The following is an 18158-nucleotide window of genomic DNA, read 5'->3' as shown; positions in this document are numbered from 1 at the left end:
TATACAAGCATAGTAATCCTTTTACTTAATCTACTGTATCCATGACTTGCAGTATTTCTCAGGGCTGGACTTTTTCATTAGCTATTAAGTGAGGTCAGCTTTTAAGTTGCTTTGTTTGAGTTTCTTTGACTCATTAAAAGATTAGTTCACCCACAAATATGGGATGGGCTGGGCGATATTTGGCATAGAAGAATGTGTGCAATGTAACATATGTTTTCCACTGATGCATATGCAACACAAATTTATACATTGAAGGACAGTTTTCTTAAAATGGAAAGTGGATTGTACCATGTGTGTAAGCATGAGGTATATGTTCCTCTTTAAACATAAGCAACATGTTGTACACAACCAGGAAGTTGTAGTTGTGTCCCTGAGATGGTCCTCACTGCAGAGTATATCTATAGAAAGCTTGAAATGTCTTTAAACAAAATAATTCAAAACTAAAAGAAATAGGCTACTATCTGATTATGTAATCCATTATGCGCATTTCTCTCTGTAGACATTCACGGAGATGGCGATTGCTGTCAAATCTGTCAAATGATGGAGATCGCGGTCAAATCTTTCCCTGGGAAAAGTAATGTTGTGCCGAATTAAAAAATGAACTACGTTTTCAGAAGTAGCGCGTTACACTACTTTTTACCCGTGAAAGTAGTTGCGTTACTGTAAAGGTGTCATGATTCTGCCCTCTTGTGGTTGATTTTCTCTGGTCATGAGGCAGGATCATGACAGAATCATGTTTTGTGTACAAGCGCATGGTCGGTTGTTTGGGCCATGTGCTTGTGTTGTCTCATTACGTTACCCCGCCCCCTTGTTATCCTTGTCTTGTGATTATTGTCTAGTCAGTTTCACCTGTCCTAGTCATTAGTGTTTCCTATTTAATCCCCTTGTGTTTGCTGTCCTGTGTCGGTTCATTGCCAAATGTTGCCTAATGTTACCTGTGAGTATTTTGTGGAGAGCTTTGTCATAGAGAGTCGCTGTTAGTCATTTGTAGTGTTATACATAGTGTTTTTGGTTTCTTGTTCAGTCATTCTCTAGTCTAGTCTTGTCAGTCTAACTTCCCTTGTTTCGTCTGTTTTGCCCCCTCGTGGGCTTTGTTTTCCTGTTTTGTCCTAATAAACCCTGAGTTCATTGTACACTGTCTGCGTTTGGGTTCATCATCCTTCCACATCATAACAAAAGTCCTTTCACACCAGACGCGATTTTGACGCACGAATAATTTGTGCGATGGTTTTATTTTTTGATCAGCTGTTTGTGTAATGAGGGCTTCCAAAAAACAACTTTTATATTTTTCGCTTCGATGCCGATTTTTTTGTTTTTTTTTTTGTTTTACTTTTGCGTCGACAGAAAAGGCTTCAGACAATCACATACAAGGAAACAAATACCTCGACACTAGGGGTCTAACTACTAAAAATCAAGTCAGGAATCTTGTTGTATCTCTAGAGTCAGACCTTAATTTCAGTAGTCATATCAAAGCAATATCTAAATCAGCATACTATCACCTGAAAAATATTGCAAGAATTAGATCTTCGTTTCCAGTCGAGACTTAACGTGTGCATGCTTTCATCACCAGCAGGGTGGATTACTGTAATGGCCTCCTCACTGGCCTTCCTAGAAAGACCATTAGACAGTTGCAGCTCATACAGAACGCTGCTGCCAGGATTGTGAGCAGGACCAGAACATATGAACACATCACACCAGTCCTCAGGTCTTTACACTGGCTTCCAGTTACATTTAGGATTGATTTTAAAGTATTATTACTGGTATATAAATCATTCAATGGGTTAGGACCTCAATATATTTCAGATATGCTCACTGAATATAAACAGATCACTCACTCATATGAAAAGGGAACCGCATGAGATAGTGTATATCGAAAACATTTGGAATGGGTCAGACATCATTTTTTCCACTTATTAAGTTTTGTTTTGTAAAAAGCCTTTCCTTAAATCAAATTTCATTTTGAATAAATTTTATCTTAATTTTTATCAATGTTTTATTAATTGTCTATCCACCTGGATAAAAAGGTTTTGGAATGTTGAAGTTCTGAACATCACAAATTCGCGTCACAGCTGATGTGAATGGTTTTGACGCAAACTATTCGCACACAAACTATTCGCTTTTCCGTTTCGCTTTTTCATTACGCGTCCGGTATGAAAGGGCCTTAACGCGTAACACACAACACTGTTAAACATCAACTCGAACCCGACCCGTGCCTAATGGGTCCCGAAAAATCTCAAGGGTTTCGGGTCGGGTTGGGGTTGATGTTTAATGAATAGCCTCGGTTTCGGGTCCGGGTCCGAATTTGACACGAGATACAGCTGGCACGAGAGGGGGTGAGAGGAAAGAGATGGGAAGAGAGGACAGAGAGATGAACATAGAAATCTGGAATCAAGACCACCTCTCATGTAACCTTCCTCTTCTATGGCTATTTCTATTATTATGGCTACTTTTACAAAAATTATTCTCTTTTTCTAATTTTAACAATGTCTTTACTATCTTTCCGGGCCTTGGAAGTGGTAATAACGTTGCAGTCTTAAAAAGGGAGTCAGAAAGCTCTCAGATTTCATCAAAAATGTCTTCATTTGTGTTCCAAAGATAAACAAAGGTCTTACAGACCTTACATGAGGCTGAGGAATTAATGAAAGAATTTTTATCAAAGGAACCCCAGCCTCTGGAACAGTGCTAGACTATAAATATTTACGGGGCATTAGAGAGCTGACGGAGCTGAGCGAATGGCACTGTTCACAGTACAGTAGTTTCACAAGATCCGATAAGCAGGCATTTAACTTAGGCTAAATAAGTCTCCTTATAAACAGCAAATAGAGATGACATGCCGTACTTAATGAAGAAAATGCAGAGAGAATGTTTTTATTTTTTTGTTAATGGAATATTTAACCCAAAGTGGAAATTCTGCCATAAAACAATGATTTAATTGTATAGATCAGCTTTTAAGGCTAGCCTGCCTGGGCCTGGCCATATTTTAAACTTCTCACTCAATTATTCGTTGTTTAGGTCTATTTTGCGCTTTATTTGAAATGCAGCATGGATGTTGTTTAATAACTTTCAAACGTTTGAGCCTGTTCCTTTACAACATACCGGGATTAGTATGCATTTTTAATCGGACAATTTGACCGGAGAGATTTAAAGGGTTAGTTCACCCAAAAATGAAAATTAAGTCATTAATTACTCACCACCATGCTGTACCAACCCCGTAAGACCTTTGTTCATCTTCGGAACACAAATGAAGATATTTTTGATTAAATTTGAAGAAAATGTTTAAATATTCTATGTGACTACAGTGGCTCAACTATAAGTTTATCAAGCGACGAGAATACTTTTTGTGCGAAAAAACAAACAAAAATAACTTTTCTTCCTTGTTGGCCTGAAACGAGACTTCCATAGATTTCCACGACGCATGCGCGAGAACTGAACTGAAGTAGTTGAAGGAGATCGCAATTCTCGCGCATGCGTCGTGGAAATCTAAGGAAGTCTCGTTTCAGGCCAACAAGGAAGAAAAGGAATAGTCGAATAAAGTCGTTATTTTTGTTTGTTTTTTCGCACAAAAATTATTCTCGTCGCTTGATAAACTTATAGTTGAGCCACTGTAGTCACATGGAATATTTAAACATTTTCTTCATTGACTTTCTGGGCCGTCAAGAGCCAGTCCCTTAGGAAGCCTATGTGGTAGTGATCCAGCTCTCAGATTTAATCAAAAATATCTTCATTTGTGTTCCTAAGATGAACGAAGGTCTTACGGGGTTGGTACAGCATGGGGGTGAGTAATTAATTACTTAATTTTCATTTTTGGGTGAACTAACCCTTTAATTTTGTCGGACATTTCATTTCTTTCCCGGCAACGGAAACCCTAAAAGAGATGCAGTCGAAGTGAGGGCTTCAACCCCTAGCAAAAAGTGGTGAGGAGGGCCGGCTCATCACAGGGTACTGCCTTGGTACTGCCTTGAGGGTACGGAAATTTAGAGCATATCTGTAATCAATGAGTTTCCTTGATCTAGATGATAAAGCTGTTTTTTGACCAATAAGTCGCTGACTGCTTGATGACTGGGCCAACCTGGTGCCAAATAGTACTGGCCAAATGCAGCGCTTTACCAGTGAGCGATTAGATGACAAAAGCGATTTTAGCTCTTTCTGTGGCATAGCACCGAATCTTCATCTCTAACTGGAGTAAACATTGTAACAAGAAGCCACTGCAATCATCCTTAGTAGGCCCATGGGACTGCCATAAGGCGTGTGGAGATAGAGACTGAGGAGTGGTGAATCAGGAAATGGCAGTATCTTGGGACAGTGTTTCATGAGCGTTCAACCAAGCACGTGAACCGTTTTTTCAATCAGGTCCACGGTAGGTAAATGGGTGGATCTCTTGAGCTCATGGTGAGTGGACTGGCCTTCTGCCATGTATAGAAGGATCCAGACGAGGTGACGATCTGATCCCAACAGTGTGTTTTTTGACAGAATGTGCACAAATGAAAACAACTAAGGAGCATAGTCCAACAAAACTTCTAGCAAACTTAATTGTAAACAGCTAAAGTTTGAATGGGGGCAGAAACAGAGTTCGAGGAGTTGTGTGGTTGGCCAATTTTGAGACTTTATGATCACTTAGACTTGTCCAATTTAGGCCTGGTTTCACAAACAGGGCTTAGATTAAGCCAGGATTAGGCCTTAGGCTACATTTAAGTAGCTTTTATAAATGTGCCTTAGACAAAAAAAAAAACATTACTGGTATACTGTACATCTTGAGACAGAACAATGTTATGGACATGTTTTAAGATACTGTATGTCAGTGTTAGTTGCTTTAAAACAGCTCAAACATTTTAGTCTAGGACTAGGTTTAAACTGAGGGGATATCCTTTTTGTGTTAAAAAACCACTATAAAATGGTTATACAAAAGAAATCGGTCTGTACCGATAACTACTACAATACAACAACTAGTCAGCTGAAACTAGTTGACTGCTGTGTGTGAAGATTAGACCAGAAAATAAGTTAAGAAAATCTCACCATCCACCTATAGCTCTCCCTGATGCATTAATACATTTCATAACTAACCACTCTTTTTTTCTTGAGTGAATCAGTTGATCTAGTTGGCGAAACCTTCTCATTATCCTATACGAGACCTGATCACCCTGTCTGTGTTTATTTTGCAATAATGGCTAGCTGACTGTACAGTATATTGTCTATTACACTTTAGTCTGTTCCTCACATACAGCTATAGAATTTGAAATATAGTGCTTGCATTGTATAGATTTTTTTAATGAGGCCTTTATTCTGCTTTTTTTGTTCTCTATGAAGAATGAAGTCAAAGTTCCCAGTCATTTTAATTTCTTGGGGAAAGTTTTATTTACATGAGGACCTTTATTAATTCGCTAACTACCTGTCTGGTGCGAAATGTTAACAAAGAACTGATGACCTAAATACAACAGACATTAAATCTACTTTTCACATCCTCTCTCTTTTTTCTGTCTCCCTCCACTGCCTTGAGTGCTGCATTATCTCAACACAATGTGTTCAGACACACCACTTGACCCAAGAACCCATCTAACATACTGAGTGGTGATTTTCTCTTCCACCCCTTCTTCCTCTAAAAGTACCTCTCAAAATCTGTCCGTCCATCTGTAATCTGTCAGTTTAGTAATATTTTCTGGCTTGTTTCAGTTTGCTGTGACTTTGAACAGCAAAAGCACAGAGTGTCAATAATTCCAGCATGAAGGTTTAGGAGATGTGTTTCTCATGTAGAGGAAATATGCAAATTTCAAGTTAGTGAAAGGGTTTGCTTACACGACAATGATGTCAAAAAGTGTTTTTTCTTTGCAGAGAAGACAACCTTATCAAAACGAACCCGTTCACACTGTATTATGCATAACAGGCAAGTAGTTGGCGATGGCACTTTGTAAAGAAAGCCTGTGCATATACACATTATTTTACTACAGTGCGCTCAAGTTGAGCGCACATGCCTATAGACACAAATGACATAATTTATAATTTATTTGTCTGATTTTCAAGGATGTTAATCTTGATAATACTGTATTCTGGGCTAATTTAATCATCACAAAGCCAGAAACATTCACTTAAATCCCAATTTTAGAATGTTCTCCTCTGATATGAAGACCTTATTACTTCCTTTAAGAAAATGTCAAAATCTTTGAACACAAAGGCTTGGAGACATAACAGACCGGTGGCCCATGCCTGAGGTGGTATTCGCGCTTTTTGCCATAACTGCAGAGGGCGCATGCAAAGCTAACCCAACTGGAGTACTGATGCTGGTAAGGCCATGAGACCCAGAATTTTCTGAAGAAAAACATATTTTTTGACTGGGAGAGAGCGAACTTTTCGCCCAAATTGAGTCTGAGACCCAGATTCTTGAGATGTTCGAGTAATATGGTCCTGTGTTCTATGAGCTCTGAATGTGATCGAGCTAGAATCAGCCAATTGTCCAAGTAGTTCAAAACTCGCATGTCCCAAAGTTTCAGGGGTGCGAAAGCCGCATCCATGCACATTGTAAATGTAGGGGTTGGCCAAATGGTAGGACCGTGTATTGATATGCCTGGCCCTCGAAGGCGAATCACAAGAATTGCCTGTGACGTGATGTTATTTGAAAATACTTTATTCAGCGTCCTTCAGAACTTTTGACATAAATCAGTCCTCTTGGCAAACCTGCGTGAGGATTTTCATGGTTGTGAGCTTTCTGACCCGGCGTTTCACAAGCACTTTGTTCAGCTGTCTTAGATCCAGAATGTGTCTGAGACCCTCGTCTTTTTTCGATACCAGAAAATATCTGCTGTATAAGCAGATATAAGCAATAGAGCCTTTATCCTTCGCTCTGAGCTTGAGATAAAGGCTCTATTGCCCCTTTGCTCAATAGTTGGTAGATGGGCCACTTTGGAAAAGTAGATGATAGTCTGGCCGCGGCGAGACTTGAACACCATTGTTCAAGTTTAAAGCCCGAGGCCTCAAAGTCTTCTTAGCCCTCCTAAGAAAACAATGGTGTTCAAGTCTCGCCGCGCCCCCCGCCTCAAACGCTGCAAGCACAGTGTTTAAGTTACACTACATTGAGGTCAGAGCCCAGATCTCATCTTCGGTCCCAGGCTTGACAGGGCTGTGAAGCCACGGCAGCTGTGGCTGAGAGCTTCGAGCAGACGGCTGTTTTGAGTGGCCTGCTGTGGAGCTAAAGCGCTTCGGGAGGAAGTGCCTCGTAGCCTGTGACGTCTTCTGAACCTCGGCGAATCTATCCGCGAAATCTTTGACGGATGATCCAAAGAGGCCAGCTGGGGAGATGGGCGCATCGAGGAACACAGAGCGCTCTGAGTCTGGCATCTCCAATAACGTAAAGCCAAATGTGTCTCTCAGTGACGGTGAGAGAGGCCATGGTCCTCCTAATGGCCTGTGCAGTGGATTTTGCATTGCGAAGAGCTGGGTCTGTAGCGCTCCTTAGAGCCGCCACGCAGATAGCTTCCGGTCCTTCCTTATCCAGTTTTCGGAAAAGGTCTGCCTGGAGTATCTGCAGTATGGCTATTGAATGCAATGCCGAAACAGCCTGCCCAGCGGCTGAATAAGAGCGGGAGTGCCTGGCGGAAGTTGTTCAGCAAGCTTTTGAAGGTAATGCCATCTTAGCTCGCCATCCAGCAGAGGGCGGGCAAATATGGGCCGCTACAGCTTCTTCCACAGGAGGAAGAGACTGGTATCCTCTATCTTTTTCACTGTCCACGACGGAGAATGCTTCTGAGACGGTGCGAACTCTGGCTGAAAAGGGGGTGTTCCGGGACTTTGCGAGTTTTTCATGAAGCTCAGGAAGAAAAGGCACGGGCCTAGAAGGTGGTGGGACGTGGTCCTTTTGAAGAAAAAACATCAGTCTAGTCGATTGCGCACGGGCGGCTCCCACTCGAGGCCGAGGCTCGCCAGAGCCTGTGAGAGCAGACACATCAGTTCAGACTCGATGCTGGCCCGTGTCCCTGATGACTCACGGCTCGGGGACTCGATGAGTACGGCACTTTTTATGGCGCTGCACTTTAGCAGGTGGAATTGCAGTCTTGGTGAAGGATGCCAGGCGAGTCCTCAGAGTCAACATAGGCAATAGCTCGCAGTGAGGGCCCGCCGTCAGCAAGCGTGAGAGGTTTATGATCCTCTCCCAGGTAGGAAACGCAAATGACATGACGGCGATGTGTGAGCTTTGCTGAAGAGATGAAAAGTCAGATTATATCAGCCCATCGAGCTATATTTATTGGCCCAGGCCACGCCCGCTTAGGCGGGATAGTCGGCGCAAAGTGCCCCTATTGGATCTGACGTCACCTAGGGCCTCTCTCGATAGGCTGCTGCAGTTGCCACAAGGACAGCCAATAGGCACGCGAGCCGTCTTGCCTGTGTCTGCATGATACCGCAATGTTTTTTACATTAATTCATACATAAGGATAATTTTTGGGTTTCAATATCTCGTGGAAAAGAGGTATTCCCCTAGTGTAAGATATTACGCAGTACTACAGTAATGAACACATTACTTTATTGGATTATAAAATCAAGATGGGATTTTTTTTTAAAGGTTTAAACTTAAAAAAATATATATGAACAAATTTGAAAAAGGAATCAAATGCAAGAACAGACCATCATTTATTGCTTAATATCACTAAATTCTAAATTCTTCATTGCGATTAGCATTTTTTTTCATTATGCCAACTTTTTATGTTCATATTTAATTCAGTGCATATTTCACATGGTTTGATGAGACATATGAATACATATGAAGAGTTCAGATGCAAAAGCCTCTAAGTGCCATTTGAAATTTTCTTCTAGAATGACCATTTTTATCAAGCTTGTATATTTAAGTTCAGTGATTTCACTTAAATGGCAATGATAATTACCTATTATTTGTTATTTAAGTGAAATTACTGAACTTAAATATACAAGTTTGATAAAAATCATCATTAAAGAAGAAAATTTCAAATGGCATTTAGAGGCTTTTGCATCTGAACTCTTCATATATTATATAACATTTATCATAAAAGCAGAGCAAAAGCTTTGAAAGTCAAGCTTCCTTATGCAATGAGAAAGGTAATTGAATGTTTGAATAGCGCTGGTTACATCTGGGCCATGTTTAAAAGTCTGTACCTCCTTTGTGTGAAGTCTTTGAGGCTGTATGAGAAAAGCCTTTTGTTGTCTTAATGTAAAACGCACCATGAAATAGCAAATTACTATCTGATGGGAAAGAAAGGCCAGAAATGGAGCAGGCAGTAAAGTTCATTCAGGAGCTCTTCCTGTGTCTCGACTCTCGAGTAGAGGGAAACAACTCTGATCTGGGAGCAAGAGAAATGAGAGAAACTGCAGATAATGATATTTCCCAAATACAGTTCAGACATGTTTGTTATTTAGTTTCTACTTAGGTCAGAATTTATTGTCTTAAGTTTGTTCTCACAGATGTGTTAGACATGTGTTTACATGGCCAGCTTGAATCTATACCTATCTCTCTATTGCATTTTAATGTCTAAATCTCAACTCCTTGGCCCAGTCAAATGTACAATAGTAAAATGTACAATGCTGATATAGTGTACGTCCAAAACAAGTATCAAGTATGTCATGGTATCAACAAATACAGTAGTTGGGACCTTAAAATGTCATGGTTCTCGGTACCAGTTGTAGTACCATAGCAAAAACTGTTGAAACTATTGAATTTGTATTTATTTATTGATTTATTTAAAAATATAATTATTCATTAAATAAAATGAGTTTATTACTCATGATGGCAATAATCATATAAGTAAATAATATATTTAAACAACATTTAGGCTTCAAATGGATACAATAAAGGACAAACAAACACATACACTACGTAGAACAAGCGGCAGGTTTGTTTGTTTGCATTTACATTCTAAGACTTAAAGGGCACCTATTATGCCCCTTTTTACAAGATGTAATATTGGTCTCTGGTGTCCCCAGAATGTATTTGTGAAGTTTCAGCTTAAAATACCCCACAGTTAATTTATTATAACCATTTGAAAAAGTAATTTTTGGAGGCCTGTTTAAAAATGAGCTGTTTTGGGGCTATACGACCTTAAATGCAAATGAGCTGCATATTCCTGCCCCGCCTTTGGATGAGGGCGTAACTTCATACCTATGGCAGTCACTCTAAGCAGACGGGCTGAGAGAGTGAGAGAGACCCGCTGTTTTGAATGTCATTCAGCCGTACATGTTTGAATCGGAATATATAAAGTCTCTGATCAGACCCAGATGACGAAGAGACCCCGGCAGAATAAACACAAATGAGAATGGACCAGTACGTCTCAGTATGGTTATTTGATACATTTATGTACTTATAGCTTTGTAATCGCGTCCTCTTTGAAATGGATGTGCAACACACACACACACACACACAGACACAAACACTAACGTTGGCGCAATATTTTGAAACTACATACACATACTGTGATAAAGTTTGCTAAGTTCAAGCGAAATTACATTTATGCGAGGGACCTGTGGCATCATGTTTACTTGTCATACAGGTGCTTCTGTGGCAAATGTGAGAAGATGGCTAACTTACAGAACAACAACATATATGCAGTTTTTAATACAATATCTTTAAAAATATATATATTTATAAACGTGTGGTTACACAATATACAAACAAGGTTTAAATTATATACATAGGCATCCTACGACGGCGACGACGACAATAACTTTAGACACATTTGTTGTTGAATTGGCTGACAACGACCGAAAAGACTATTTGCTCAAAAATCATAAAATACACTTACTGTTACTGGAGGTGACGGTGGATCGCAAACAGTAGGCGACGATCCACACTTGACAATGAACTTTTAACCCACAACAGGATTATCCCACTACAGAACACTTATGTTTCCAAGAGACGTTACCGGCTGTCATTGAAACAATGGAGGATTGTGTACAGATCACCGAGGGCGGGGTCTATTCCACAACCACACTGTCAATCAAACCCCTTGCTCAATTCTACGTCACAAAGCGCTGAATCTCAGAACAGCTCGTTCTGACACAGTGCATATGATTTATTGAGATTGTAAGAAAACCACTGGGTGGATTTTTATCATTCTAGGGTGATTTTGCTCACACACTGCCAACACACATTTATGTTCAAACACCATGTAAAAGTGAATTTTCCATAATAGGTGCCCTTTAATGCACATCTATTTTGACCTACCGTATCAGATTGTTTTGTCCTGTCTGTTGGTATGGTTATATTGCTGTCAATCATTGCAGTTTCGGATTCAATCACACATTTACTGTATATACAGTTGTAAATCCAAAACTTTGCTATATACTGAGAAGCATGAAAAACACAACTTTTATTAAAATTGCGTATGGGTTATAAATAAAAAGCAAGAAAAGAGCGCTTCCTTATATAATCACTGAAGCAGTAAATCACATGCTCACTTCTTTGAAAGATTACGCTTTAATCAAAAAAGCTGTTTACACTGCACAATGACTCTTTTCACATCGTGTTTACACTTTGTTGGTAAAAGTGAAAGGGTTCGGGAGTGTGCAGAAGAAGCTGTTTTGAGTGGTGTTAAGCGATTTCTTAATAACTTAAACACCTCATATTGGCCATTGGGTTCATGCGCTCAAAATCTATGTCTGTGATTGGCTTCAATCATTAACACTTGAATAACATTTTGTAAAAAGAAACCTTTGACGCAAAACCTTTGTTCACAAAGCGCTTAAGACAGAAACATAGGCGTGTTTGAAATCAGTCACGTGACAGCAGGTACCTTATATACCTGGTACTACCAGTATGCAGAAATACTGGTAGAGTCACATTATGTTAATTTACTATACCATGTAAATAAAAAAAAAAAAAAAAAAAGATTGACGTTGATAGTGGTGCCATAGAAACCCATATTTCCCAGTCCGAGGATGTGAACAGCTAAGAATATAACGTCACGTGTTGTCATCTTGAGACTATGGTAATTATGACATGGCGTGGATGCAGCACTTGTAATGGGAAATACACCATCCATTATCTATCGCTGTTTACACTTAATGTATCATTCTCAGATTTTGATGTTTCCCTAGTTATTTTTTTTTTTAAGTTTTAAACAGGCTACTTGTCCAGTCGTGAAAGTAAAATTCTTTTTCACATCAAAAAATCCCTATTGGGCAAGTGGTAATGTTGAGCCCTATGTTTTTATGGAGGAGAATCAAGCTATTTAGTTCTCATCGAAGGTTAGAGTTGGGGTTAGACACACCAATGACCTATGTTTGCTGATTTCTCACTCATCAATGTTGACTTCGCCAAGGTGTTTTTATAATTTCTGATGAAGTGCAGATTGAGTCATCAAGATTTTTTATCTGTAGTGGCTGAAGAGATACTGTTGTATTTATATATAGCCATGAATGTCCATAATAGTTTAATTTAGTTGAAACCTGTTCCATTTTATGATCAATCCCAAACTTTATTATGAAAGTCAGTTGTGAAGCAGTTTCCTTCTGAGTATTCCTCTATTGTGATGCTGTGAGTAGATAGTCGGTCATGGGGAAGAGTCCTTTAACGGAGGTCCTCAACTGGCACTAAATCTTTTCTGAGAGAGATTGAGAGAGAGAGAGAGTTGTGGAGAGGGAGAGCCGACTTCCATCATGAGAACTGTTCCTCGTTCCTACTTTAAGGATGAGAAAGCAATTGGCAAAGTAGACTTCAGTGATGGAGGATGACAACTGATGCGTATTCATCAGTTGTCATCCTCCATCACTGAAGTCTACTTTGCCAATTGCTTTCTCATCCTTAAAGTACCCATGCTTATCTTAAATTTGTTTGCACTTTTTTTTTGTGCTTCATGTACACTCTACTTCCTGAAATTTTTAAGTATAGTTTTAAGTAGTTTACTTTCTGCCATGCATTTGTGCTTGTGTATTGACTACCCAATCAATGCTATTGACCATTTTAACCATTCTAATGAATTTATAAACTAGATACGTTTTCAGTTGCCAATTCCAAATTAATTTTTTATCAGACAATTCATTAGTAAAGTTAGAAAGTCACTATAAAACAGAATTATTTTTCTGCATCAAAAAAAGATGATTTGTTATTTTGTAGTTATTGTGTTCATGTTGTTTTGCCAAACTGGTGTATTAAGGGGTAGGGGTAAGGTCAACAGTGTAATCTTAGCATTTGTCTTCTTCTTTTTATTATAATTCTTGAGTGAAAGTCTAGTGAAATTACATTTGGAACATAGAGGAGAATCAAAATTATAACCCTAGCAAATTTAAAGTCTCTTAAACCCTCTAACTCCACCAATGGGTCAAAGATACATTGATGTTTACACAATACCTTTGGAACCGTAAAGATCAGTTTTCAGTCAGTTTTCCTCTGATTTCCTTCTCCTTCAGATTTTATCCCATCTTCACAGAGGTGAAAAGTGATCAATTTTTAGCACACACAACCAATAGTTTTTGAGGAATAGTTTTATAAATTTGACTAGCATGTGAAAGTGTACGTTAGGATAAATCTCTGCAATGCTTTGATGTATTGAGATGAAACTTGAGACAAAATGTATCATTTTCCTAATAACTTCTCAACAGTTTGATCAATCATGAAACTTGTCTCTTTAGATTCAAAACAGCATGCAGAGACTATATCAAAAACGATGTCAAGTTTACCCATGTCGGCCATTTTTGCTGCCGACAATTTGTTTAATTTGCAGCAAAGTTCTGTATTTTACGAATACATTGGTTTATTGATACGAAACTTGGTATGCGTCTTCAGTGACCTATCGATTTTTAATTTGCTGCACAATTTGCAAGAATGTCTTTAGCTTTTTTGAATTCCTCTTTCTATTCCTCGGGTCCTACAGAATCCAAATGGTACATGTTTTTCAACAGCCAAAAATAATCACTTTAAGGGCCGGTTCACATATCGCGTCTTTTGCGCGCTCAAGTTCGTTATTTCAAATGTAGGCGCGCGGTATGCGCGCTCATAATGGAAGCGACGCGGTCGCGGTGCGACGCGCTCGTTTTTTCCAGGCGCGTCCGCGCCGCATCGAGATAAAAACATCTCAACTTTTCAGAATGCCGCAAGCGCACCGTAGGTCACGTGTCACGTCAACCAATCAGCTTCCTCGCCATTTTTGTTACCTCTTCTTAAAATATAATCAAACTGGTCCTTGTCTACTCTGAAATAGGCTTTGAACCTCCCATTGTCCAGGCGGAGTTCCTGAATCAGCTGGTGAAATTCCCCATGGTTCTTGCGTTTTTGTAGTATGGGGTGCACCCAAACACTGCGGCGCTTTTTTACTTTTCTGAGTAAATAAATCTTGTAACAGAGTTACAGCAAAGGTTTTTCGGTGGTGGAAATCCATTGCTGAAATTTCCTTCATGTAATGGAGAGCGCAGCTGATGGTTGCTTAGCAACGACAGACGCCTCCGGAGTGCAACCGCCTAGCGTTTTCTACGCGTTTTTAGGCGCGATATGTGAACGGCCCCTAAAGCTACACTGTGTAACTCTTTTAGTTTATTCTTAGCTAAAAACACTTGGTTCTTTCAAAAATATATGTGCTCATTAATGTATATTTACTTCGTTTAAGTAATAAAGTATTCTCGTGAGTGTATATGCCATTGAAAATATGCCATATGCCATGTTGCCCCTCCATCTTGAAAGTACATTAGCCAAAGAGGGACATACCCGTTAATTCAAGCTTCGCCTTTCGCCTTTACGTTTGAGTTAACACTCATGGACGAGGTCGAACTGGAAGCCATGTTAATCTTGGACTACATTGGCCACCGTATGAGTTAAAACAAAATCGGAATTGAGAGGAACAGAAACTAATATTCTCTGGATGGTCATATACCTTTTCACCGCTAGATGTGGGTAAAAATCACACAGTGTAGCTTTAATGCTACAATTTTATTTGATTGGTGGGCTTGACTCAGCCATGTAACTGCTGCTTGCATCTATATTTACAGATGATTACTTTTTTCAGAAGCAGGTATTTTTTTAAATACAAGTACACTGTAAATACACATATCTAGACAATAAGTGCACTGTATATTAGTGGATTAGATATCAGTGCATAGTAGTTGAAGACACTAAATATAAAGTGGTTAATAAATAAGTTTGGCTATTCTATAATCTTTCCGCTATATGAAAGTTATGGGAATCTTTTTATTATTATTAATATTATTGAAAAGTGAATATAATAGATTGCAAAATCCTAGCTGTGGGGTTGACTCTCTTTTCACATTTACATTTATAAGGACATTCTCAAAAACCTGGAGAATGTGGAGTCATGTGACCTGGAGGATGATGATCTCATGTTGGATTTGGACTTGTCTGAAGATACATCATTACACAGCGGTGAGTGATATAGTTTGGCTATAGCATTCGCTTGAAACTGTTGCTTTCCCATGACAGTATTTAACTTAAAAGAGGAAAGTAGTAGAAGGAGAACCTGTTTAATAGTACAGTTTCCGCTAATGTTTGCTACAACAGTATTCTATGATAGGTTTAAGAATGCAACTGTGCATTAAGCTTGCATTGGTGGAAACATTTGCATTCACATACTTGTGTAGGGTTTGTTTTTAAAAGAGTTGGGTTTACAATATTCCCAAGTTACACGCATCACATAGCTAAATTACTATTTCAAAGAGACAAGTAAACCCCCCAAAAATACCCACATTAGATTTCCAATTACAGTTGGTAACGTCTAGTAAATATTGTAAGAAATGAATACAAATGTATTCAGGTGTACAACCTCATCCTCTGGCTGTTGAATTGTACTACAGATAATATTGTACTATAAATAAAGCACAATCAATTGTGTACAGATTAACAGAACAAACCCCATAAGCCCCTCTTTTTAAAAATGCATGATACACTACAGTACCATTCAAAGTAAGTATCCCAAGTATGGGATTGGTAATATATATATATATATATATATATATATTAGTATTAGTATGTATGTAATTTTATTCAGGAAGGTTGCATTAAATTGATCAAAAGTGATATGAAATATTTTTATATTGTTGAAAAGATTTCTAGGTAAAATAAATGCTGTTCTTTTGAACTTTGAACTCATCAAAGGATACTTAAAAAAAAAAAGAAAATCACAGTTTCCACAAAAAATATTGGTAACGCTTCCTTTTACAATCCTGTTACCCATGTACGTACTATGTTCTTAGTATAGTAAATAAAATTACTGGGTAATAACTAGTACTAACCCTGAACCCCTAACCCATGTACTTGCCTTATATTAGCCAGTACTTCTAGGTAATTACACTGGAAGTACTGTACTGTAAAATGTTTTAAACATTGATAATAAGAACCGTTATTAATAATTGGAGTTAGGGTTAGGGTTAGACAGGGAGAAATCCCATAGACATTAGGGGTGGCACGGTTCACAAAACCCACGGTTCGGTTTGTATCACGGTTTTAGGGTCACGGTTTTCGGTTCTGTACGGTTCTTGTTATTTTTTCTTTTAATCTTTAACACTCCAGAAATGTACTTCAGCATGTGATATATAGCTTAATTATCCACACTTTAGGATACAGTATTAAAAATATATATATATATATTATATTCATGCAATCATGCACAAACTGAATTTGACTCTTTGACTTTAAGCACATTTTGGGACTATCTCAGAGGAAAGCTAGGTGAGATTTACAGCAAGAGAGAAGAAATTGACATGCTTTTTGTTTATTTGGCAAAAAAAAGGAGAATGTGTATCACTATCTCTACAAGAACTTGTGCATTTTTATAACATAAATCTTATTTACACAAAGAAATTAACTTTCATGTATCAATTGCTAACTTTTGTAGCTCTTACCAAAATTCTATCTTTTAAAAGAAAAAGAGAGCAACTCTTAAAACACTGTCTTTTAAATGTCAATATACATGAAACCTCATTGCCTATAGATAATAAAGCTATTGCAATAGCAAAGGCCATAAACATAAAGTGAAATTTAAGTTCAACCTCAACACAAAAACAGTATCAACAATGCTTCTATTCCCAAAATGTGAGGGTACTTTTTTCCACTTAAAATTAAAGTGCAGGGTTTGGAAACGTATTGAAGCTCTTATCTATACATAAAGTGCCACTGTAGTTAAATTAAAATATCACAACATGAAATCCAAAATGTTCCCACACACCGGACTTATACCATAGACTTATACGACGCTGGCGCGTCCTCCAACTCCCTCATCTCTCCCACTTGCCATTTCTCCGCGTGCCGTGACCTGCAGCGCTCCATACTCCACTTTTACTGGCTTGTTTATTAACTTGAACCGGCGCTGCACAGAGCGATCGGTAATGACATCAAATACCGCGAAAGTGATGAATGCATACGGAGCCGACTCGCGCTAGATTGATGTTATTCACCGATCGCTCTGTGCAGCGCCGGTCCAAGTCGAACAAGTTTATGTCGCGCGAAAAGAAAACACACGTCACATACGGGCACGAGGTTACATTGCGCATGCGTCGAACCGTGAGACGCACACGCGCTCCGAACCGAGACAAGCGAACCGAACGGTTCGGGTGTTTTTTCATGTACCGTGCCACCCCTAATAGACATATATTGAAAGATGGACACTTGCCTATTTAGAGACCTGAATAATAGAGAGGGAAATTTAACTTGGGCCTGGAAGCAACCACCTTGCAACCTTCCATTGTGTTGGACAATTCTGCACTCACAAAACTAGTTGATAATTTTTTATATCTGTTGTAGATACTGATGGGATGTCACCTTATGAGTGCTCAGAAAAAGAAGGCTGGCCCATTCAGGGGAGACGTCAGCAATGCTGGGGCAGATGTGAAAACAGGTGACATTTATGCATTTTGACATTTTGTGAAATTGTTGTACATTTTATGCCAGCGCTTAGCACAATTATTCAAACTCTGAATAAATTACATAAAGAACACAAGCAAAGAACATTTAAGTGGTCCATGACAAGTCTAATGTGATTTATTCGCTTTTGCAAAATTTCCCATTATAATCAATGAAGCTGTCTACACTGCAAAATTAATCTCTTACTTAAATCTTTTCTGCACTTGATGATGTATGTTTATGATGATGAGAGAAGTTGTGAACGCATATTTAGAATTCAGTCAGTGAGTAAGTTGAACATTGCATTCATAATTTCAAAAGAAACGTATGTTATAGTTTATAATGCTCAACATACCACACATAAAAA

The 18158-nt window shown here is 38.7% G+C and overlaps 1 protein-coding gene across 3 annotated transcripts in view; it reads left to right on the top strand.

The window, feature by feature from the left end:
• Nucleotides 1-18158, top strand: part of ccser2b (coiled-coil serine rich protein 2b) — a 113728-nt gene that overhangs the window by 35415 nt on the left and 60155 nt on the right. For all 3 annotated transcript variants that reach the window (XM_089121934.1, XM_039691298.2, XM_089121935.1), the window contains exons 4-5: nt 15220-15319; nt 17693-17786. In XM_089121934.1, the coding sequence (XP_088978060.1) occupies nt 15220-15319; nt 17693-17786 (194 nt within the window). The remainder of the gene's footprint in view (nt 1-15219; nt 15320-17692; nt 17787-18158) is intronic.

This window comes from Pimephales promelas, chromosome 17 (genome assembly GCF_988280905.1).
Source record: "Pimephales promelas chromosome 17, fPimPro1.hap1.1, whole genome shotgun sequence".
NCBI classification, from domain to species: Eukaryota; Metazoa; Chordata; class Actinopteri; order Cypriniformes; family Leuciscidae; genus Pimephales; species Pimephales promelas.
This window is presented reverse-complemented; position numbering and strand designations above follow the sequence as displayed.